Below are 22,484 nucleotides of genomic sequence, written 5' to 3'. Positions count from 1 at the left end.
TTGTGCAAAAACTGGAGTGACCACCACCCCATTAGGTCATTAGGAGGGTAAAGTGCGATGATGCTGGCCTGCTGGAGCGGCCCAATCAGGGTGGGAGGGGGTAATTACCCATTCAGAGAAGGGGTAACTCCCGCTGCTCTGCCTCTGTTCTCATCCGTTCCCAGGAGGTGCACAGTATCCAGCCAGTTCTACAGAAAAAGAAACTGAGGCCTAGAAAGGGAACAGGATAACCCGGGGTGCCTCAGCTGGGGCTAGAACCCTGGCCTGCTGACTCTGTGCCCGGTGCTCCGCCAGCCTCTCGGAGCTCTCGGTGAGCACATCTCCACCGCCCGCCCCCTCATCCCTGGGCCTGGGAGTGAGGGGCTGGGCTCGGCCTCAGACGACCCCTGGGATCCGGGGCGCGCTTGCGGATCTTCGGCTCAGACCCTGGCAGCGCCACGCAGCTCCCGGGAGCGGAGAGCGCGCTCGGGGTTGTCCCTTTAAATTAAAGAGGGAGCGGGCGGCGGGCGGGCGAGCGCGAGGGAGCGCGCGGCGGGCTCCTGGGAGCGTGCCCGGACTGCGGCGCAGCTCCCGACTGCCGCCCCGGCCCGGCCGAGCCCCCGGCCCGCGCCGCGCTCCTCCCAGGCGGGCGCGGGGCGACACTGCAGACGTGGCTCCGCCGGCGACGGCCGGGCTGGGCGCCTCTGCGTGCGCGCTGCGGGAGGCCGGCCGGGAGCGGGGAGCCGGCCGGGAGCCAGAGCCCAAGCCGGAGCCGGAGCGGGAACGGCGGCCCCTCCGCGGAGCCGGGGTGAGTACGCGCCCCGCCGGCCCTCGCGCACGGCCGGGATACGCGCCCCGAGCGCAGATGCACACGGCGCCCCCTCCCCGCGCTGGGGACCCCCGGTCTCCGCGCGACCGCACACCCCCGCCGCGGTTGCACCCGCACGCCGGGCACAGCGCAAGCCGGGCGCCCTGCCCCAGCCCGGCCACCCCGCGCACTGCGCATCGCACCGTGCCCTGCACGCCCGCCCAGCGTGTGCACACACGCGGCTCACCCGGCCATTTACCCGCCTCCTGGGCGCCCGCTCTGCACGCACGCCCCTCACACTCACAGCATCCTGACTGTCCCCACTGCCCTGGCTCCGCCTCACGCCCCCTTCCAGGCTCTGGGGTCAGCCCCCCCCCCCCCCAACTCCGGTCCCCATGTATCTTGAGGGCTCCCGCGGCATGGATGCTGGGTTTTCAGGAAATGCCCCGAGTCGCGCCCCATTGCCAGGAGGCAGGCCCTGGGAGACCAAGAGGATCTCAGCCTCCCTCTGGTGTCACCGACCTGGGTGGAGAGTTTTCCAGGGTCTCCCTGCCAACCTTTGATGCCACTGCTCTTTGGGTGAGGAGCTTGTCCATCTCAGGGCGCTGGGGCTATAGATTTGGGCTGAAGAAGGGGGACTGGGGCCAAACAAAGGGACCTGGAGCCCGGCCTGTGGGTGGAAGAGCCCTGAGCCAGTCATCCTAGTGATCCCTCTGCCAGGGGCTGCAGAGGTACGGGTGCCCCCCTCCTCAGGCAGCAAGGCCACCCTCCCCCCGAAGCACCTGGGAAACTTGCACCCTGGAATGTCAGCCTCTTTCCTGAGCCAGAGGGTAGGAGACAGGTTTGGAGAGCAGCAGCCCCTGGGCCTCCTACTGGAAATGGGGCAACCGAGACTCAGGGAGGGCAGGAGACTCACCCCAGGGAACACAGCCAGTCTGGAGAAGGGTCAAGACCCAAGCCCCTGGCCTCCCCACCCTCAAATCTGAAGGCTTCCCCAAGCAGCTTGGGAGAGTGGGCCCCCAGCCTGGGGTTCAGGCTTGGACTCTGCCTCTTTTCAGCTCTGGTGACCTCAGTCTTCTTGCGGGCAATGGGCAGAGTAGCAGCCCCCTCAGAGGGCAGTGGGGAGGATTTGCTGAAATAACACCTGGCAAGTCCTTGGTACAGAGCCCAGCACATAGTAGGTCCCTGGTAAGTGCCAGCCACCGCCACCCTTGCCAGTCTGTACTGTGGGTTTTGTGGGCTTGGTGGGGAGTGGGATTGGTAGCAGGATGTTTCATTTCTGAAGCGGGGGGGGGGGGGAGCATTTGTCCAGGATCTCAAACCTAAAGCTCCTGAAGAGGCTGGCAGCCTAGGAGCTTACTTGTACCCAGCCCCGGATTCTTCCTGTTACCTACAGGCCTCAGGGTGAGGGTAGGGGGAGCTGACACCTCTCGAGCCAAAGATGTGGCATGCAGACATCCTGAGCAAGGAAATGGAGGGGGGACCCTCTTCCCTGCAGAGACACTAAATTCCTGGAAAGCCATTACTTGATAAGCCCGGGAGGGGGCCTCCACTGTGGTCAGATTCCTGTAAGGCCAGTGGCAGTTCTTCCCACCCACTTCCACCCCCGAAAGGCCTGATCAGGAGGTGGTATGGTGGCCAGGAGCCCAGGCCCAGATCCATTGCATCTTGGCACCAGTCCAGTGTTGTCACTCAGTCTGAGTGACTCCAGTCCCAGCTTCCTTATCTGTAGAAGGGGGACCCATTTATCCATTCAATCGTCAGGTCTATATCATGGGCATACTACAAGCCAGGCACCACGCATGGCCTTTAGCATGTATTATGTCTAATTCTTACAGCAATAGGTAGGTATTGCTGAGTGGGTTTATTAAGCCTGGATTTGAATCTAGAGCTGTGTTTGTAATGAGCAAGCTTCATGCGATTTAGGGTTTGGGAGTTTGGGACCAGAATGAATAGACTGAGGGAGGAAGGGTGCCAGGAAGGGGCTCAGATGAGGTTTGGGGCAGCCCTGACCCACCCATCCCTGCTGTGCCCCATTTCCTGTGTGTCAGAAACACGGGAAGCTCCAGACAAAAGCCGACCTGGCCTTGGACGTGCCTTGTCAGCATCCTGTTCCAAGCCAAAGCCGCAGCCCCTCTGCCTGGCAAAGCTCCAGGCTGCTGCTGCTGTTGTCGTAGTGGGTGAGATGGAGTCAGAGGGTCTCAGGGATTGTCGCTAAGGCCATGAAGAAGGGCGCTTGCTGCAGAGCCAGATCTGGCTGGGTCTCAGCTCTCTGCTGGCTGGCTGGGTGACCTTGGGCAAATTCACTGCCCTACTCTGAGCCTTACTTTCCTCCTCTGTGGAGTGGAGATAATAATAGGATTTGCCCTGCAGCGGTCTTGGGGGAGGTGAGGGGAAAGACATATGTGAAGTCCTTTGCAGAGGGGCTGGCCAGGGTGGCAGGCACAGCTGCCAGGCCCGCCTCCTCCACTGCTGGCTGGGCAGCTTTGGGCAAGACACTTAACCTCTCTGAACCTCCCCTAGCTCATCTGAAGTTCTGCTTACCAGGCTTATGATTAGAGATGCTTCCAGGGGCTGGCAGGTTCTGGAATAGAGGGGTGGGAGGTGCCAGGCCTGAAGAGCAGAAGACCCTCTGTGGGGTGGAGCCTGCTCAGCTGGAGCTCAGCTATTGGGGCGGGGGGGGGGGGCATACAGACCCACTGTTCCCAAATCTAACTTTAAAAAGGAAGCTGGAAATCTCTCTCTCTCTCTTTTTTTTAAGAAATCCACTTTTAATGGGAAATTTCCCAATTTTTACATGTTGGCAACTCACTTTAGGATAAATAAAACACATCTGCAGACTGGCAGTGCTGCCCACATGATGCCACTGCACAAAGGAAGGGTTCAGGGGCGTTTGGGACCATTGCCAGGCCAGTTACCCCAGCAGCTGATGTGCCAAACCCCACTTCTTTCCTCCCTCCTGACACCCTGAGAAATCATAAGCCCCATTTTACAGATAGGACCACTGAGGCTCAGAGCTAGTAAGGGGGCAGATCTGGGGTTCAGAGCTGTGCTCAGGCTGCCCCACTCCCAGGGACCTCGACGTCTCCCCCAAGTTCTCTCCTCCCTCGTCTCCGGAAGAGACTTCTGCTCCTTCCCAGGGGCAGAGCAGGATCTTCTGGCCCCGGGTGACCTTCGCCGAAAGCCCAGCCCACAGGGCATTGTGATGAGGGGAGGGAGAAGGTGGGCAAAGTGGGAGTCTGGGGTCTGAGCTGGACCAGTCTCGGAGAGATGGACAGCCAGAAGTCTGATGCGACAGATGCAGGGAGCTTGTCACAGGGCGTACCCGGCCCACTCTGGTGTGTGGCTGGCACTGGCTGTCCCAATACAGGAAGTCAGCTTGTGCCAGGTAAGCAGGAAAGAAAGCCAATGGCATAACTGGATTGCCAGCAAAGCAAAGGCACTGGGACATGTGTGTTCACATTAACACGTGTGTTTTTGTGTGTCCAGACTTCCTCCTTCCAGGAACTGGGGCCACCGTGGGCTTGTACACAGTTCCAGTTTGGCCCGCAGGTTCTTAGGCAACTTCGGCAGCCTGCGGTAAGGCATTGGGTTAGGGGCGGATGAGGAGCCCGGTCGTGGCCTGGATTGATCAGTTTCTTAGCTGTGTAGCCTGGGGCAAATGACATTACCTCTTTGCCTCGGCATTCCCCTCTGCAAACCAGAGATAGTAACAGTACCTACCTCGAGGGAGGGTCGTAGAAATGCAAAGTGCTTAGAGCCTCATATAAGATGTGCTCAGCCAGGTCTTTATCACGATCTCCAGCCCAGGTCCCAGGAATGAGTTTCCAGTTGAATTGGCATGGGTGAAGCCCTTCCTCGTTAGCACCACCCTCCCATCACTATGACAACCCACATCTCACTGCGGAAGTGGGGACAGCATCAGGGGAGCTGGGAGCAAGGAGCTGTCTGTACAGCTGGCAGGGCTTCGCCCCAGGGCCCTGTTCTGCCCTGGCTTCTCTCCAGGTTTCCTGTCCTGGGACCTATAGCACTTCCGCAGGTGCGGGAGGACCCCACCCGGAGCAAAGCACCGGCTTTCAACAGGAATAGCTTCTTGACTCCAGAGCTACAACTTGGGGAGAATGCCAGGATTCCAGAAAACATTCACCCCTGATTTGACCCCAATCCCAAAGGGCGGCCACAGAATCTTTCAAGGAGTTGCAAAGGGGCCAGCCACCTCCCACGGGCCATATACTCTCCACCGAATGGTGTTTACATTGTTTTGTGAATTGGTTGCAACATTTAAAAAAAAAAAATCAAGAAACTGGAGTTCCCGTCATGGCTCAGTGGTTAACGAATCCAACAAGTACCCATGAGGATGTGGGTTCGATCCCCGGCCTCGCTCAGAGGGTTAGGGATCTGCCATTGCCGTGAGCCCCTGATGTAGGTCACAGACACGGCCCGGATCCCACGTTGCTGTGGCTGTGGCGTAGGCTGGCAGCTACAGTTCAGATTTGACCCCTAGCCTGGGAAGCTCCATATGCTGTGGGTGCGGCCTAAAAAGACAAAAGACAAAAAAAAAAAAAAATCAAGAAACTGGGAGTTCCCATTGTGGCTCAGCTGGTTAAGAACCCAACTAGTATCCATGAGGATGTGGGTTTGATCCCTGGCCTCACTCAGTGAGTTAAGTATAAGGCATTGCCATGAGCTGTGGTGTAGGTTGCACTTTCAGCTTGGATCCTGCGTGGCTGTGGCATAGACCAGCAGCTGCAGCTCCAATGCGACCCCCTAGCCTGGGAACTTCCATATACTGCAAGTTTGGCCCTAAAAAAAAAAAAAAAAAAAAAAATCCCCGTATCTGGCTTTTCTTTAAAGAAGCGGAAGATCCAGCCAGGCTGGGTTGGCTTTCAACAGGAACAGAAAAGCAGCTGCCTTTGGGTGAGCAGACACTCTGCAGGTCTCACTAACCCCTTCACCTCCCCCAGGTGCCCCCTCACCTGTCTGTAACCACCTCTGGGAGCCATGAGGGAATGCAGAGGTTGGGGTGGGGGCTAGCTTGTCCTCTGTGTCCCTTGAGCTGAGCCCCATCCAGCTCATCTCAGCCTTTTCCACCCCCCGCCACCCTGGCCCATCTAGAACATGTCTTGTGAGCCAGATTTACTTCTTAGCAACAACAATAATAAAACTATGAGCTGTCGCCTGGGTTCAGGTAATGGCTTGTATGAGCTTCCAGATCTTCCTAGAACAACTTCGTTAAATCTTCAGTGGTTCTTGGAGTTCCCGTCATGGCTCAACGGTCAGAAACTCAGCTGGTATCCATGAGGATATGGGTTCGATCCCTGGTCTCGCTCAGTGGGTTAAGGATCCGGCATCACCGTGAGCCACAGTGTAAGCCTCAGAGAAGGCTTGGATCTGGCGCTGCTGTGGCTGTGGTGTAGACTGGCAGCTGTAGCTCTGATTTGACCCCATATGCTGTGGGCGTGGCCCTAAAAAGACAAAAAAAAACCCCCACCCTTCTGTCGTTCTTAAGACTTGGGAGAGGAGGTGGGGTGGGGAGGAAACCACCCCAAGCAGAGAACAGTCTGGTAATAGAATATTGCAGAAATGAGCCGTTTCCTTTCCATTTTAAACAAAAGCATTTGAAGTCACACCCTGAGGGGCCGCTTTAACGAGTAACAGGGTCTGTGCCGCTCAGCCTGTTGTTGGTAGGTTGGAAAGGAAGTACAGTTGCCAGTTTTAGTAAATACAAATACAGGATGCCAGCAATTTTTGAGTTTCAGATAACAGTGAATAATTTTCTAATATAAGCATATCCTATGCAATATTTGGACATACTTATACTAAAAATGAATCAGAAAGTCCCATGTCACTGGGCGTCTTGTGTTTTAGCTAGGAACCCTGAAATGAGGTCTTGAGTGCTTAAAAAGATCTTTAAACACCATCTTTTAAAAATACTATTTCAGAGTTCCTGCTGTAGTGAAATGGGATTGGCCGTTTCTTGGGAGCGGCTGGGACTCAGGTTTGATCCCTGGACTGGCGCAGTGGATTAGGAATCTGGCATTGTTGCAGCCATGGCTTAAGTGGCAACTGTGCCCAGGAGCTCCATACGCCACAGGGGTGGCCAAAAATGACCCCAAAAATGCTATTTTAAGAGCTCCCGCCTTTGTGAGTGGGTTAAGACTCCGATTGCAGTGGCTCAGGCTGCTGTGGAGGTACAGGTTCGATCTCCAGCCTGGCCTAGCGGGTTAAAGGATCCAGCATCACCACAGCTGTGGCACAGGTCACAGCTGCAGCCCGGATTCCGTCTCTGGCCTGGGAACTTCCATACGCCTCAGGTGCAGCCATAAAATAAGTTAATTAAAATTAAATAAAAAACCACTCCTGGAGTTCCCGTTGTGGTGCATTGGAAATGAATCCAACCAGGATCCATGAGGACGCAGGTTCAATGCCTGGCCTCACGCAGTGGGTGGGGGATCCTGAGTTGCTGTGGCTGTGGTGTAGGCCGGCAGCTCTGATTTGACCCCTAGCCTGGGAACTTCCACATGCCTTGGGTGCAGCCCTAAAAAGCAAATAAAATAAAATAAAGAGCCACGACTTTTGCCCAGGACCCCTTACCTCTGAGCTCTGAGCTCTAGATGACCTGGGGCATGGGGGGTTGGTGACCATGCGAAGCCTTCGCCTCTGACTCTCTTCTCCCCTCCAGTCTCAGCACCTGCAGAGGGCGTCATGGCCGTGGACGTGGCAGAATACCACCTGAGCGGTGAGTCCCCGCAGCAAGCGTGCCCTCTCACAGGACCCTCCCCCTGCGCCTGGGCTGGGGGATATCTGTGGGACCCCAGTAATGGCTCTGTTTTACTGGTAAGGACAATCAGGGCGTTGCTCCAGGGCACATAGCCTTGGGGAGACCATTTGGGGACCAGTCTGAGGTCTCTTCATCTTCCTGCTCCAGTCGTTCCTGCCTGTGGAAGGACCTGAGGGGACCTCCCAGGAGGCCCATGCCCTGCTGCTCCCTAAGGTTGAGCCTGTGATGCAGAATCCACTTCCCTGGGGCCACTCCCGGAGCCAAACGCAAGGAAGCCCAGGAAGGCTGATGTTTGATCCATAGGGCATTGAACTCGGAGACGGCTCAGTCCAGGGATGGCGGCTCTCGCCTTCTGTGTGCGCCCCTGCGGGCACTGAGCTGGGGAACAGCCTCGAGGCCCAGACACACTCCAGCGGATGGTGGATGGTGTCAGGGCTGAAATCCACTCACCCTCTCTTCTCCTTCTGCTCGGCTCCCCGCTCACAGATGGAGGAAAGGGACCGTGACTAAGTTACAGGGTCAGGACAGGAACCCAGGCCCCCCCAGCTCCCAGGCCAGTGCTTCTCACCCCTCCAGCTCCTCCCCTAGCTCAGCCCCCAGGCAGCCCAAGGCTGAGCTGGAGGGTGTCCCAGGGTCCACCTTTCCCAGCTCCCAGCCAGGGAGGGTCAGTGTTCACCTGTGGGCACCCAAGTCTTGGCCCAGGGCCTGGCGTGGCCTTTGGTAGATGATGAAACCTCTCTGGGCCTCCACTTACTCGTCTGTAAAATGGGTGCAGTGCGGCTGCCCTCAGGGACTGCTGGGAAGATTCAAGGGACTGACACGTGTAAAGTGCCCGGCACAGCCCCACCCCCGGCCACCTCCGGGCCTTTGCTCCCTTCGCCTGGAGTCCTGCCTGCCTCTGCCCTGCCCGGCTGAGTCCTTGTGACTGGTGTGGAGGTTACCAGCACAGATCTGGAGCCAGATTGTCTGGCAGCAGATAGCTCCATCTCTCAGCTTCCCTGTCTATAAAATGGGGATAATAATAGCACCTTCCTCGTAGCGTTGTTCTGAGGACTCAGTGGGTTAATATACACGAAGGGTTTGGAACGGAGCCTGGCAAATCCGAAATAGTAAGGAAAACAATTATTACCAAGACTCCTCCTCCTCATGTGTGGTCTCGGCTCAGGCCTCACTTCCCTGGGGAATCCATCCCAGCCCATCCCCAGGCTGGTCCTTAACGAAGTGAGTAAATAAATGAGCCTTAATTGTCATCGTTTCCTATCAGCTTCCTGGGGAGCTGCCTTTCATGCCCGCAGCCCTGCCCCCCTTTTATGCCACGCAAGGCGCTGGATTTAGGCCATCGGCCCCTGGGATCCTTACCCTCAGGGGAGCCTGGCACGGCTCTGTCCCTTGCCGTGCCCATCCCCTGTGCGGACTCTGTGCCTGCCCCCCGGCATCTGGGTGGGATCCCCGCCGTGGGACCTGGCCCCCAACGGTCACCAGGTACATTCCCACCCCCTCCCCTATCCACCGGACCCCTGGGAGCCCCCACCCCACCCCAGAGCCCCACTGGGTCTGGGCCCAGGCCCTCTGTGGCTCTTTGCTATGGTTCCATTTATCCCACAAATGACATTCTCGCAACAGAAACCAGGCGTAACCAGGCTTTCTCACCTTCCCTCCATCCTCTTATCGCTCCCTGGTCTGTCCAGCCCTTGTCCACAGGCTGTGTGATTTTTACATCAAAATCATGCCATTATAGCATGTTGGGGATTGACTGGGTTTTTTTTCTCTTGACAATGCCCGAAACATTTCTCTGCATTGCCACCGGGACAGCCCGATGACCTCAACTGTCATTCTCAAAGCCCAGGGACAGTCCCTCCTGAGACAGAGCCACCGGCCCCCACTGATCCCCTCAATCGGGCCTTCAGGCTGTTTCCTGATTTCTGCTCTTACAAATATAGACTCGATGACTCACTGCAGACACAAACCTGGTTGGGATTTTTTCCTTTGGAATAAATCCTCCGGGGGGGGGGACCACTGGATGGGGAATGTTTCGGGCGTCACCATCTCTCTGGATGAGGAGCCTGGAGCCAGAGAGGTGAAGTGGCCTCAGGGAGCCAAGGCGCCTGCACCAGGCCCCTCCATCTCTCCCCGCCGTGTCCTTGAGCCCATAAATAGGTGTGTTCTTTAGCCTCTGTCATGCTTGGGTGGGCCTTCTCTAGAAAGTGGAGGTGGGGACCTGGTAGGGTGCTGAGTGCTGGAGAAATGCCAGGGCTGAGGGCTGGGCCCTGCCCTGCTCTGGCGTGACCTGTGTTGTAGGTTTTGGCTGGAGCTAGGGGGCGGGGCTCAGCAGACCGGGGGGCCCCCACTGCTGCCTGAGTTCTCCCGACACGGGCTTTGGGGAGCAGTGGTGAGGAGCCCCTCCAGCCCCCAGGGTCCCCTTCCCTCTCCCTCTCTGGGCACTCCAAGGGCTCTGAGCTTTGCACACCCCGCTGCTTCCTTCCCTAATCTCCCGGTGCCTGGCACCTTGGCCCCGCACCCTTCTTGCTGCTCCTGCGTATCTCAGCTTAGGCATCCTGCTTTGGGAAACCCTCTGGACTGTTCTCATCACCACTCCCCGCATTCTGTCCTGTCAGTTTACTTGCCCGCCCACCCTCTAGGCTGTGAGCTACTTAAGGATGGGGCCTGGGCCTGGGGCTGCCTCGATTCTCAGGGTGCTCACACATAGTAGGTGCTTGCACATAGTAGGCGCTCAATGGATGAGTGATGAGAAATCTCACCCCTCCCCACATCTCTCAGCCCTGCTGCCAGAGAACAGTGCTGGGTCCAGGCCATGGGGGCAGTGGTTACCCCAGCTTGCTCTGGGGTCTGGTTGCCAGAGCTGGAAGCGCAGCCCCAGCATATGGAAGTTCCCAGGCTAGGGGTCGAACTGACACTACAGCTGCTGGCCACAGCCACAGCAATGCGGAATCTAAGCCACATCGGTGACCCACACCACAGCTCATGGCAACACCGGACCCTTAACCCACTGAGCGAGGCCAGGGATCGAACCCATGTCCTCGTGGATACTAGTTGGGCTTGTTACCTCTGAGCCACAGTGGGAACGCCAGCGACAGTAGGAACCTTCTGCAAAATGAATCCCCCTGTCTCGTTGGCGTCTTTGGAGGAGTGCGGAGCCCGGTTTCCCAGAAGAGTGATTTAATGTGTGGTTCTGCCATGGTCCGAGCACTGTGGTAGGTGAGGGATAGTTAGTTACTCTCTTTGGGGACCATGAGGCTCAGATCATCAGTGGATGATAAAGCATTTGAGGTTCTGGATTTGTCCCCAAGCCCTGAACGGCCTATAGCCACCTCTGCCCTCTGGCTGAGGTTGTTTTGGGGTTTCTGTGTGTGTGTGTGTGTGTGTGTTGTGGTTTTTTGGTAACAGTGTTATTGAGATAAAAGTCACATGCCATAAATTTACTCGAAGGGTACAGTTCAGCGGGGTTTAGCATATTGTGCAACCATCAGCACAATCACTTTTTTGGGTCTTTTTATTAATTTTTTTTAGGGGCCACACCTGCAGTATATGGAAGTTCCCAGGCCGGGGGTCAAATCGGAGCTACAGCTGCTGGCCTACACCACGGCTCACCACGATGCTGGATCCTTAACCCACTGAGCGAGGCCAGGGATTGAACTCTCGTCCTCATGGCTACCAGTCAGGTTCATTACCGCTGAGCCACAACAGGAACTCCCACGATCACTTTTTAAAATGTATTCATCGCCCCAGAAAGCAACCCCATACTCCACACTCCCCCCTACTCTCCACCAGCCCCTGACAATCCCTAACCTATGTTCTGTCTCTGTAGTTTGCTTGTTTTGGACATTTCACAGCAACAGAATCATAGAACATATGGTTTTGTGGGTCTGGCTGCTTCCACTTAGCATGATGTTTTCAAGGTTTTACCCCCTTTTTATTGATGAATGATATCCCACCGTAGGGATACACTACATTGTATTTTTCCAGTCATCAACTGGTGGACATTGGGGTTGTTTTAGCTGAGATTTGAGGCCAAAATGGGGTCCTTTCTTTTTCCCCCCCAAATCCCTTTCCACGTCCCCCAGATCCCAGAAGGCTGCCTTGATTATCTGGAAGCAGAAGTCCTCTGAAGGTCGAGGGCGCTCAAAGAGGCAAGAACGACCACGTCCATTTGAAGCCTAAGGAAAATTTAACCGTCGTTCACAGCGCTTCATCCGCTCTAGTCTAACGTCCCTCCTGGTAGAAATGAATGTTTGCGGGGAAAGGGGGTAGAAACAGAAATCAGAGAGTGCGTATCTTGCTCAACACAGAATCCCCAGCACATGGTAGACACTCAATACATTTATTTATTCCCTGAAAAAGCAAGTCGGGGCTGAACTACAGGCTCCCTAGGCGGGGATGTGTGACAGCAGAGGGCCCATTAACGAGAGACTGCGCTTGCCTTGCAGTCATCAAGAGCCCCCCTGACTGGGAGGTGGGTGTCTACGCTGCCGGGGCCCTGGCACTGCTGGGAATTGCAGCCGTGAGCCTGTGGAAGCTCTGGACATCGGGGAGCTTCCCCAGCCCCTCCCCGTTCCCAAACTACGACTACAGGTACCTTCAGCAGAAGTATGGCGAGACCTACGCAGAGGCCAGACAGAAGGTGAGGCTTCCGTTCTTCCGGGTGCCCGCTCGTACACCCCACGTCCCCACTGCCCACGCTCAGGAGTGGCCCCCACAGCCTCGCCACCTCCCTCCCTCCTGGGTAATTTCCTCCTGGGAACGGGGATCCTTTGTCCTCCTCCATCTCTGCAGTAGAGCCCAGTGCTAGGTAATCAATGAATATCTGGTGAATGAATGAATGCTTTCCATTTCAAAAACCATCCCGTGGAAAACACGGGGAAATAAACATAAGAAGAAAAACCTCTCCCCAAATGCCACCCCCCCCCCCCGCCGCGCGCCGGATGCGAGCAGCTGTGAATTGTTTTCTAACTATTAACATTTGAGTTTATTTCTTTCCAATATTTCTTGGCCACCCCTGTGCCATGCAGGAGTTCCCAGGCCAGGGATGGAGCCTGCACCACAGCAGTAACCCGAGCCACAGCAATGACAATGCCAGCTGCTTAACTGCTGGGCTATCAGGGAACGCCTCTTTCCAATATTTTATATCTAGCCCCCTGAGTCTTTTTTCCATGCATAGTTTTTACACAATAGGTGTCATTTCTCCACAGAATTTTATACCCTACTCTGTTCATGTCACTTAACGCTGAAGCATTTTCTCATGTTGTTGAACACCCATCCCAAACATCACTTTAACGGCTGCATAAGATTCCTTTTTTCATGTATGTGCCGTGACTTACTAAATAATGCAGTAAATGGTTTATATGTAAAACTTTGTCTCCATTTGGGATTATATACTTTGAATGGATGCCCAGATGTGGAATTGCTGTTTCAGGGAGTAGAAACATTTTTAGGGCTCGCAATATATATTGCTGCATGTTTCATCACTTGATACTTGGCAGAGGATTTTTCGAACATCGTGTAGAATTCCAGAGAGCACAACCAGAATCTGTTACCAGATAAGGGTCCCACATGCTCACTCATTTGGGGGTTTGAAAGGGACCATCTCTCACTCTGTTGGGGGGACTGCAAATTGGCAGAGCTTTCCCAAAGAGCATTTTGGAAGCATGTGTCAAGAGCTTTCCTTTCAGTCAAGACTTTTTTTTTTTTTTTGGTCTTTTTTAGGGTCTCACCCTCAGCATATGGAAGTTCCCAGGCTAGGGGTCAAATCAGTGTCAGCCTACAGCCACAGCCACAGCAACACCAGATCTGAGCCATGTCTGTGACCTACACCACAGCTCACGGCAACACTGGATCCTTAACCCACTGAGCAAGGCCAGGGATCAAACCCTGGTCCTCATGGATACTAGTCGGGTTCATTACCACTGGGTCACAATGGAAACTCCTCAGTCAAGATTTTAAGAAAGCTATTCAATGCTGCATAGTTTTGTGAAAAATTAGAACATGAGTTCCCTTGTGGTGCCTTGGGTTAAGGATCTGGCATTGTCGCTGCTGCCGCTCGGCTCTCTGCTGTGTATGGAAGCCCTGGAACTTCCACATACTGCAGGTGTGGCCAAAAAAGAAAAGAAAAAGAAACATAAATGTCCAACAGTAGGGGATAGTAAAATAACCTATGGCTCTCTACTCAATGGCAAATTAAGGGGGCCATTAAAAATTACGGTAATGAAGACTATGCCAACGTGGTAGATACTTACAGTAAAGAAAAGGCTTTTTTTCTCAAATCCCGAGGTCTATTTAGAGAAGAGAAAATTCTGCACATTAAAGTTGGTGTTATCCAACAGGAAAGGGTTCTCACCTGTGTGGCAGGCAGTTTTGTATACCGCCTTTGAGGCTGCTCGATCGTCTTTTGAGTATCTGTACTCTCGTTTTCTTACCCATTCCCCTTCTGTTAACTATTTTCCCTTTTATAAACATCACTGCAGGGAACATCTTCATGTATGGGACTCAGTCCACATAAATAAACAGTTCGAGAAAAAGCTCTCTTCCATTCTGGTTAGAGAGAGAAAACTGAGTGATATGAAATAACATTAAAGAAGGGCCTTTACTAAGACCTGCCCTGTTTTTGCAAAAGGCGACCTTGGGGGTGTCATGAATGAACCGGGCTTGGGGCATCTCTTTGCCGCCTCCTCAAGGCCTTGCCTCTTGCCTCTGTGATGCTCCCATGTCCCTTTTCCTCACCCCCAGAGAGTGCCTGCCTGGAATGCGCAGCGGGCCAGCACCCGGGGGCCACCCAGTCGCAAAGGCAGCCTCAGCATTGAGGACACCTTCGAGAGCATCACCGAGCTGGGGCCCCTGGAGCTGATGGGCCGTGAGCTGGACCTGGCCCCCTACGGGACCCTCCGGAAGTCCCAGTCGGCCGACTCCCTGAACTCCATCTCCTCCGTGAGCAACACCTTCGGGCAGGACTTCACGCTGGGCCAGGTGGAGGTGAGCATGGACTACGATGCCGCCTCCCACACCCTCCACGTGGCTGTGCTGCAGGGCAAGGATCTTCTGGAGCGGGAGGAAGCCAGCTTCGAGTCCTGCTTCATGCGAGTCAGCCTCCTGCCTGACGAGCAGATCGTGGGCATTTCCCGGGTAAGTGGGGGCTGGGGGCGGGGGCGGCGGCGGGGGCGGGGGCGGGGGCAGAGGGGGAGGCGGGGACAGACGTGGAGGCGGGGCAGAGGGGGAGGCGGGGCAGAGGGGGAGGCGAGGCAGAGGTGTGCCCCGGGCGCTCAGGAGTCCCGCCCAAGCGGCAGGGGTGCAGGGCCAGGCAGGATCTGAAGAGGACGCTAGAGAGCGAGTTTGGATGCTGATGGAGCTGAAGGTGCTGAGTGTAAGGAGCACAGAACCGGGAGTCTGGGGCCTCCGCCTGCAGCCTCCCGTTGTACCAGGTCACAACAGTCCTACCACGTGAATCCAGCGAGTGCTAATTGTTTATTTTCACACCTGTCCCTGTCAACTTGGGGGTCTGGTAGGGAAGGGATGACATGCCCATGTTGGCTAATTTGGGGAGAATGTTAAAACAGGACTTCATAATGCTGTGAATGGGTTGTAAGGTGACGTCAGGGATGGTGCCCCGGTCCGAGGGGATGAGGAAAAAGGAGGGTCACCCAAACAGTGGGTGGAGAAATCCATCTGGATAGGGGCGGTGCCCTTTGGTCAAAGGACAAGGTCCGCTTGCAGCAATCTTGCAGAGAAGAATCCGGAGGAGTAAGAACCCTGACCTCCCTTGAACTTCTGGTTTCCTTCCCGTGACCTCCACTGGCGGACCAGCGCCCCCGCCCCAGAAGCCAGAGGCCAACAGCTCCTGGGACCCAAAGCAGGGAAGGGGGGAGAGTAAAGGCGGAGGGGCGAGGAGAGGCGCCCAGCTCCCCCTCCACAGTCCCCCCCCACCTTGCCGAGAGAGAGCAGGGTCTACATGAGACAGCCCACTGCCCCGCGCCAGCGGGCGAGGTCAGGCAGCACCGCCAGAGTCCGAGGAGCCCGAGGACCTGCAGGGCCAAGTGCCTTCTGTCTCCTCCAAGACCCGCCCGCGTCCGCCTTCAGTCATGTTTCCTGTGCTGAAAACTGGCTGCTCCTGAGGAAGACTGTCATCCCTCTCCCACCCCCATCCGCCCCCCTTGCTCCACGAGGGTCTGGAACTGACCACCAGGGGGCATGTGGAGCAGGAAGGGGCGGCCAGCTCCAGAGAGTTGTTCCTGTCCAGGAGTTCCTGTCATGGCTCAGAGGTTAACGAACCCAACTAGCATCCATGAGGACGCGGGTTCGACCCCTGGCCTCGCTCAGTGGGTTAAGGATCTGGCATTGCCGTGAGCTGTGGTGCAGGTTGCAGATGTGGCTCCGATCCTGCGTTGCTGTTGCTCTGGCGTAGGCCGGCAGCCACCACTCCGATTGATCCCTAGCCTGGGAACCTCCATAGGCCTCGGGTGCGGCCCTCCAAAGACAAAAAAAAAAAAAAGAAAAAAAGAAAAGGAAAAGACAGAGAGGCAGTTCAGTGGGTGGTTAGCAGCAGGACTCTAGCGCCTGATGACCTGATTCCAATCCCTGTTCCCTGTTTTCTAGAAGTGTGACCTTAGGTGAGTCACTTAAGCTCTCTGTGACTCAGTTTCCCCATCTGTCAAATGGGCATCATCGTGCTTGAGGAGGGGAGGCGTTCCTATGTGCAAAGTTCCTAACCCAGTCCTTGGTAAGTGCTCAGTGAACTGTCTATCAGGACTGTGAGGCGTTCCTGTGGAGCCAGATCCAGGCTTCCTGTGGCCTCAACTGCCTAGAGGAGCCTGAGTGGTTCTGGACACCTCCCTTGGGGCACGTTGACAGCAGCCAGCACAGCTTGATGTGTGCTGAGAACCTGGTTCACAGAGCCCAAGACATCTGCGACCCTCTCCTTAGCCCCAGTGAAGGGGGTGGGTTGAAGGCATCTTACAGATGAGGACACTGAAGCTTGGGAAAGTGCTTTGCTCACCAGCCCTGACAAGAGAGCAGGGCATCCTGGACTCGACACCAGGGTTCCCATTTTCCCGCACCCATGTGCTAAGAAAGTGCAATGTACAGAGGATGCCCAGCCAGGGGCCCGCGCTCCTATGGGCAGGGGACAGCCACAAGGCTAGGTTGGCTGGAGGAAGGAGATAGAGGCTGAAGATCATGAAGAGCCTGAATGCCAGGGTCAGGATCAGGAGGCAGGTTTTATCCCCTGGGGAGGGAACCCTAGATTCTCAAGCTGGCCATTGGTGGGGGGACGCAATCCCCAGGGAGCCGTGTAAGTAGAGCCTTCCCACAGCCCAGATAGTGACTTCTGGCAGCTGGCGGTGCTGACACCTTTATTCCCAAGAACGTAGGCTTCTTAGCATCCCAGCCCAGCCAATCCCAGTGAGCGGGTGGCTGCCCCCAGGCCCGGCGGCCCCCCAGCTTCAGGCGAGGTGCCAGGGATGAGAGCTCCTCTCTTAAAATATCTCCAGGCAGTGACTAAGGCAGCTCCCCACGGAAAGGGTATCCGCACCCACAAGGGTGCCCTCCCAGGGCCCTGCCCACGGTTTCCTGGGAGGAGGCCCATGGCGCCCACCAGGCAGAACTAGGCTTAGAAACACCCTCGCCTAGTCACTCCAGCGGTCCATTGACCCTACGATGTCCAGAGAGTCCTGGGCCAGGCCCTGCAGGAGCTGGACATCAATGGCTCTGAACTCCATGGACTCTTATCCCTCCTTCCTGCAGGCCTCGCCCAGCACTGGGCTTGAACACGTGCAGGAAAGATAGTCAGCTCGGCCAGCGTGCTGCAAGCGTTCTGTGGAGCCATGGGCACTGGGGATGGGAATTAGTTGGGGTCAGCTTCTGGAAGCTTTGAATGTCAGGTCACCAAATGGACCACCCAGAGGACAGGGGGCTTTTAGATCCTCAGGGCTAACACCAAAGGAAGGATTGGCATTGAGGTGTGGGAACAGCAGAGCCAGGACACTAGCTCAGGTCTCTGGGTGCCCCATCCAGTGCTCTGTCACTACCTACCATGGCCTCGCAGGCACCTGGCTGCCACCTCCTCCCCAGCTTTGGACCCCCTTCCATGGCCCCGTCTCTCCGCAGATCCAGAGGAACGCCTATTCCATCTTCTTCGACGAGAAGTTCTCCATCCCCCTGGACCCTGCAGCCCTGGAGGAGAAGAGCCTGCGGTTTTCCGTATTCGGCATCGATGAGGATGAGCGGAATGTCAGCACGGGGGTGGTGGAGCTGAAGCTTTCTGTGCTTGACCTCCCGCTGCAGCCCTTTAGCGGCTGGCTCTACCTGCAGGACCAGAACAAGGTAAGTCCGCCACCTGCCCACGCCTGAGAGCTTCACGTACCTGCACTTCAGAGGAGGGGATCCACTGTCCTCAAGTTCAGCCTAAACACATTTTTTTTTTTCCATCTTTTCTAGGGCCGCGCCTGCGGCATATGGAGGTTCCCAGGCTAGGGGTCGAATCGGATCTGTAGCCACTGGCCTACGCCAGAGCCACAGCAACGTAGGATCCGAGCCCCATCTGCGACCTACACCACAGCTCATGGCAACGCCGGATCCTTAACCCACTGAGCAAGGCCAGGGATCGAACCCTCAACCTCATGTTTCCTAGTTGGGTTCGTTAACCACTGAGCCACGACGGGAACGCCCCTAAACACATCTTTAGGAGATGAGAGAAAGAGAGCTGAGCCGCATTCAAGGAAGCTCAGCTCCCTGCATGCAAATGAAAGGCCCCTGACCACCATTTACAGCTCTCCTGCTGCTCTTACCACCAAACCTTCAGAAGCTCTACTTTTGTAAGAGCTTCAGGGAAGTTCTTCTCTGGCCCTCGAGTGAGTTATTTCAGACGGAAGCCAAGCTGAAGTTTACCGTTATACGCGTAGGTGTGCTGGGGAAGCATCACTGTCATTTAAGCAAATGATCTACTAATTCCAGTCCATTTGGACCTCTGCATCCTGCTATCACGGAATGTGTTCTTTGGTCTGGACAGAAGGAACATCTGCATTTTGCTGCTACATTTGACAGGCAACCTCTGGCCCTCCTTCCACAACGGCATCCACACCCGGGAGGAGGCAGGGTGCTGCGGCTGATGCCATGGGGAGGGGGAAGGGCCCCTCTCTCCGCCCCACCCGCCTGGTGCCCTGGTGTAAGGGGCCCCGAGAGCAGCAACTTTTTTTTTTTTTTTTGTCTTTTTGCCATTTCTTGGGCCGCTCCCGCGGCATATGGAGGTTCCCAGGCTAGGGGTCGAATCGGAGCTGTAGCCACCGGCCTACGCCAGAGCCACAGCAACGCGGGATCCGAGCCGCGTCTGCAACCTACACCACAGCTCACAGCAACACCAGATCGTCAACCCACAGAGCAAGGGCAGGGATCGAACCTGCAACCTCATGGTTCCTAGTCAGATTCGTTAACCACTGTGCCACAACGGGAACTCCAGCAGCAACTTCTTGATGCAGAAGGAAGCTTCTGCTTTTCCCTGCATCCCTCCAGTCCAAGGGGGCAGAAGCCCCCTGAGCCACCCACCTGTCCTCCAGGTCGCTGACGCCGTGGGTGAGATCCTGCTCTCGCTCAGCTACCTCCCAACGGCCGAGCGCCTTACCGTGGTCGTGGTGAAAGCCAAGAATCTCATCTGGACCAATGACAAGACCACAGCGGGTAAGGCCCTGCTGGCTGCCTGGCTCCTCCATGTGGCTGGTGAGAGCTGTGGCCCAGCTACTCAGCCCCAGGCACCTGGAGGCATCAGCAGGTGTGGGGCACAGCGCCAGGCTCCCCACCCCGGCTGTGGCTGAGCTCAGGAGCCATGCAGAGTGGAAAGATTCTTCTAGCTGGGAAAACATGGGGACCACAGAGGGCGGCAGGGAGCCCCCGAGTGGGGCGATGGGTGGGGGGAGAGGGGGAGGAAGGGAGTCTGAGAGCAGGAGGCTGGGCCCTGGCACGCAAACAAGGTGGGCACCTGCCCTCCAGAGCTGGATTTCACATCCATTCCCAGAGGCTGGATTGCCTCCCAGACCCCAAGTGGGGATCCCAAGGGGACCAGGGCCACCAAGATGTGGGTGCCAGGCAGGACCTGATCCCCAGGTCTGCAAGAGCCTCCGCTCAGGGTAACTAAGATGGGGGACTGCGGGAGCCCCACCTACTGGGAGCCTGGGGGCCCCAGGGTCCAGGCAGGTGCAGCAAGGTTACCGTGTGGGTGGAAGGTGACAGCGACTTGTTATCCCAGAGCTGCATGTCCTTGAGTCAGGCTCCACTGAGCAGGCACCGGGTGACTCAGGCCTGACGTCTGCACTTGGGCCATTTATAGAAGGAAACGTGGAGGGTCTGCCGAGTTCCCCAGAGCGTCATGTGAGGGGAGCACGCGTGTGGGCTGGGAGGCAGACCGCCCAAGTCCAAAGCCCAGCTCTTCTCCTGACTCGCATGTGACCTCAGTTTTTCCCATCTGCAAAATGGGAAAGAAAGGAAGAAAGGCCTGATGGCAGGACTGCGGGGGAGACGGGCCATAGTGAAGGTTTAGGGAGTTTGGAGCCAGTGAGTCGCTGTGACTGGGCAGGTCCGTGCCAAGTGAGTGTGGCACTGACACCCACCCCAACCCCCTCCCTGCCCACAGACCCCTTCGTCAAGGTGTACTTGCTGCAGGATGGAAGGAAGATGAGCAAAAAGAAGACAGCTGTGAAGAGGGACGACCCTAACCCAGTGTTCAACGAAGCCATGATCTTCTCGGTGCCAGCCATTGTGCTCCAGGTGAGGGCAGCTGGCACTGGGGGCGGGGCCCCTCCATCCCCTCCTGCCTCCACTGGGCTCCTGCGGGGCGGGGGGGGATAGTTTGCCTTAAACCAGCACCTTTCCAGTCAGGAAGCATGTATTGAGCACCCACTAGAGACCAGCCCCTCTGGTGGGTGCTGGGGATGCAGGCACTGCGCCTAGGTGCTCACAAGGGACAGGCAGCAAAGTCCCCAGACAATCCCAGCCCACTAAGAATGTGTCAGACTTTGGCAGTCAGGGGAGGCCTCTGCAAGTGGGGGCAGCTAAGCCGAGGTCTAGGGGAAGACACTTCTCAGTGGAGGGGACACCAAAGGCCAGGGCTGAGCCACGGCCAACCCAAGGCCCAGGGCACTGACCCTAGGTCTCCCGAGGTTCTGCCCACAGAGGCCCTACTAAGCTCTCCAGACCCCTCTGGCCTTCAGAAGGTGATGTTCCCCCTTCCAACACAGATATCACAGACCAAGGGTGGGAAGACTGCGGAACATGTGGCCTGGGCCACACCGGTGGCTCTGCTTGCATGCCTCAGAGGACGGGGAACTCACCACCTTCACCCACCCCTCCTCTATCCTTGGGCTTTCCTTTTTCTTTTTTTAGGGCCCCAACCGTGGCACATGGAGGTACCCAGGCTAGGGGTCGAATTGGAGCCATAGCCACTGGCCTACGCCACAGCCACAGCCACACCAGATCAGAGCCACATCTGCCACCTATGCCGCAGTTTGTGGCAAAGCTGGATCCTTAGCCCACTGAGCGAGGCCAGGGATCAAACCCACATCCTCACAAATACTAATTGAGTTCTTAACCTGCCAAACCACAACAAGAAATCCCACCACTTTGATCTTAAGCGAGTTCTTTCCCTTCCTAAGTTAGGAGTCCAACCTATGATTATATTAAGAATGACAGCTGAAGTCTATAAGGCTCTGACTATGTGCAGACACTGTTCTAAGTGCTTTACACTTTTTAAGTCATTTCATTCCCAGAACAAGTAGGAACTATTGATTATTACCATTTTACAGAAACGGAGGTAGGAGAAGCCCACGTCACTACCCAAGGTCACACAGCAAGGAAGGGGTGGCCCTGAGCAGAAGGCGGGGACTGTGCCTGGCACCCTGCTGGGGCCCAGGAGCCATGGGGAACCTCTGGTGCTGCCCCCAGCACCCATGTCACTCCCTCTCTAGGACCTGTCTCTCCGTGTGACGGTGGCTGAGAGCAGCAGTGATGGCCGCGGGGGACAATGTGGGCCATGTCATCATCGGGCCGTCAGCCAGTGGCATGGGCACCACGCACTGGAACCAGATGCTGGCCACCCTGCGCAGGCCCGTGTCCATGTGGCACCCTGTCCGGCGAAATTAGCAGCCGGGGCAGGGCCTGGGTGGGCACCGGAGGCCAGAACAAGCTCAGCTCTGAACACCCTTCTCCGTAGTCCAGCTGGAGCCATGAACCCTGGGGTCCCCAGTGGAGTCCCCGAGAGTCATCTTGGTCCCTCTGTCCAGGCTGCAGTGGAGGAGCAGGCCTGGCTGGATGTCCAGGGACCCAGGGTTTTCTCCCACGGAGGACCAGCTGTGGCTGGGCCAGGACCTGGGAGGACAGCCAGGCACTGGCCCACTGTGCTCCCATTTTGAGATTCCCCAAAAGGTCTGTCCCTCAGCCTGGGGGGGCGGCCTTGGCCTCTCAGCGCTCCCCACACCCCACCCCTGCTGGGAGGCCATGCATAGGAGCCGGATGCGTCTTGGGGACCAGGCGCTGTTTAAGGCACAGAGGAGGTGACATGAACGAGACACAGCCCCTAGGATGTCGGGAAGACGAGAACCCCCTTCCCTGGGTGATCTGCTCGGGGCAGAACGGCAGCCCTGCCGCGCGGACTTGGGGAGCCTCTGGGAAACTGGTGGGGGGCACGATGGCGGCTGCACCTGGAGGGACAGAGAGAGGACTGGGTGTCCCCGGCCGGTGGCCCAGCCTCAGAGAGGCAGGATGCAGACGTCCCTGTCCCAAACGCAGTCCTCAGCCTCCTGTGTGCACACGAGCCCTCTCTTGGCAGGAGGAGAGACTGAGGGACCATGTGGGATGCCAGCTCCCGAGTCATCGGCCATGAACTCTGATCCCTCCAACCTTGACCCTTAAAAGGCCTGGGGGCCCAAA

The 22,484-nt window shown here is 56.6% G+C and overlaps 1 protein-coding gene across 1 annotated transcript; it reads left to right on the top strand.

Annotated features, from left to right (window-relative positions):
• Positions 1-674: 674 nt before the first annotated feature.
• SYT12 (synaptotagmin 12) lies at positions 675-21,775 on the top strand. The gene is given in 9 exon segments (XM_047775146.1): positions 675-787; positions 7,470-7,526; positions 12,014-12,207; positions 14,310-14,702; positions 17,679-17,894; positions 19,124-19,244; positions 20,194-20,327; positions 21,524-21,571; positions 21,573-21,775. Coding segments are annotated over 8 exon segments (1,266 nt in total). The 5' UTR covers positions 675-787; positions 7,470-7,492; the 3' UTR covers positions 21,699-21,775.
• Positions 21,776-22,484: the final 709 nt, after the last annotated feature.

Source organism: Phacochoerus africanus, chromosome 4, assembly GCF_016906955.1.
Source record: "Phacochoerus africanus isolate WHEZ1 chromosome 4, ROS_Pafr_v1, whole genome shotgun sequence".
Lineage (NCBI taxonomy): Eukaryota > Metazoa > Chordata > Mammalia > Artiodactyla > Suidae > Phacochoerus > Phacochoerus africanus.
Note: the sequence above shows the minus strand (reverse complement) of the source record. Positions and strands in the feature narration are given on the sequence as shown.